Below are 1,464 nucleotides of genomic sequence, written 5' to 3' on the forward strand. Positions count from 1 at the left end.
CCCCCCCGCCCCTTCTTTCCTCTCTCCCCCTCCCCCCCCCCCCCCCCCCCCCCCCCGCCTCCCCTCCATTTCCTCTCCCTCCTGCCCACGCTTGGCACTCCGCCTGGTGGAGTGCAGGGCCCTCGTCTGTTCTTCCCCCTTCCCTCTTTTGAGCAGCCTCCCCTCATAAGGCAGTTGCTTTTCACATCTTCCCTTCCCATGCGCGCGCGCGCTTGCGCGAGAAAGGCACCTCCCTCCACCCGGCGCGGGAGGCCGTCGTTGTCCGCGAGAGAATACACATATACATGTCATGCTTGCCCCCCCCTTCCCGTTGTCGCCCCCCTTCCGCCCCTCGAGAGCACGGGGTACGCCTCAAGGGCCGAGCTGGGGTGGCGGATTCCCCGGGGCTCCTTGTGTGTCGTGTCTCGGGGCTCGTTAGCGCCTTTTTGATGGATCTTTCTTGTGTATTTCTCTTCGGGGGATATGTGCATGCCCATGCGCGCACACACACACACACACAACGCCGAGAGAAGATGGCAGCTGTCCTTCTTACTCGTGTGAGTCGCCAGTGGCCACCGGAGAGGAGGTAGCCGTCCCGCCGTAGGCCGGCTCGGCAGACTGGAGAAGCGGCGCCCGGTCGGAAGTCTCCTCGAACGACATGGTCGGGGAGACAATGTACTCAGAGGTCTCGGCAGGAGCCACGCCATCGATGACGTCCGAGTGGTTGCTCGAGGTGAAGGTACGCTTGGTCTCCTGCATGAAGTCCGTCGGCCAGAGGATGTCCCGAAGGGCCTGCTTGGAGGTGAGCCGAGCGCCGTGCTCCACCAGGAACTCGCGCGCAGGGAAGAAGCGCATCTGAATGGCCGCCATGATGGAGTACTCGATGGCCAGGAGGAAGTTCTGGATGGTGCTCGGGGTGACGTCCTCGGGGTTGGCACCGGCTGAGCGGGGGCGCAGGGAGGGCCAACAAGGAGCGAGACAAGGGCCGAGGGGGCGTCCCCCCCAAGGGCAGGGCGTGAGTCGGGGGCACCTTCAACAAACAGCATCACACACACACACAAGGCACATGATGGAAGCTCTTAGGGAGGCAGCAAAAGGGAAACCGGGCCAGGAGAAGACACGCACCCAGGAAGAAGATCAGCGAAATGACGATGCTCTGGAGGAAGGTGGCAAAAATGGTCACCTTGACACACCAGAACTTAGCGCCAATCCGGGCGTCGGTGCCCAGGAGCTTGATCTCATCCTCAAGGTAGTTGAGCAGCTTGTGCATGGACAGCATGGAGACGATGACGATGATCACCTGTGCGATATTCAGGTAGAGATACGCGTTGGAGGGGGACCAGTCATAGGGCTCCAGGATGGAGAAGATGTCCAGCACCAGGGTCAGCAGGCCGATAACCGGCATGGCCACGGCAAATTGCAGCACACCGCGCTTGACCTTCATGAAGGACTACGAGAAGGCCCAGCAGGACGCACAGGCATGCG

At 62.1% G+C, this 1,464-nt stretch overlaps 1 protein-coding gene across 1 annotated transcript in view; it reads right to left on the reverse strand.

Annotated features, from left to right (window-relative positions):
• Positions 1–475: 475 nt before the first annotated feature.
• The window catches only part of H696_03064 (hypothetical protein), a 1,916-nt gene continuing 927 nt past the window's right edge, over positions 476–1,464 (reverse strand). The window contains exons 3-4 of the mRNA XM_009496952.1: positions 1,105–1,429; positions 476–920 (exon numbers count right to left, since the gene is read on the reverse strand). Of these exons, the coding sequence (XP_009495227.1) occupies positions 529–920; positions 1,105–1,429 (717 nt within the window). The 3' untranslated portion in view covers positions 476–528. The remainder of the gene's footprint in view (positions 921–1,104; positions 1,430–1,464) is intronic.

Source organism: Fonticula alba, assembly GCF_000388065.1.
Source record: "Fonticula alba strain ATCC 38817 unplaced genomic scaffold supercont2.4, whole genome shotgun sequence".
NCBI lineage: Eukaryota > Rotosphaerida > Fonticulaceae > Fonticula > Fonticula alba.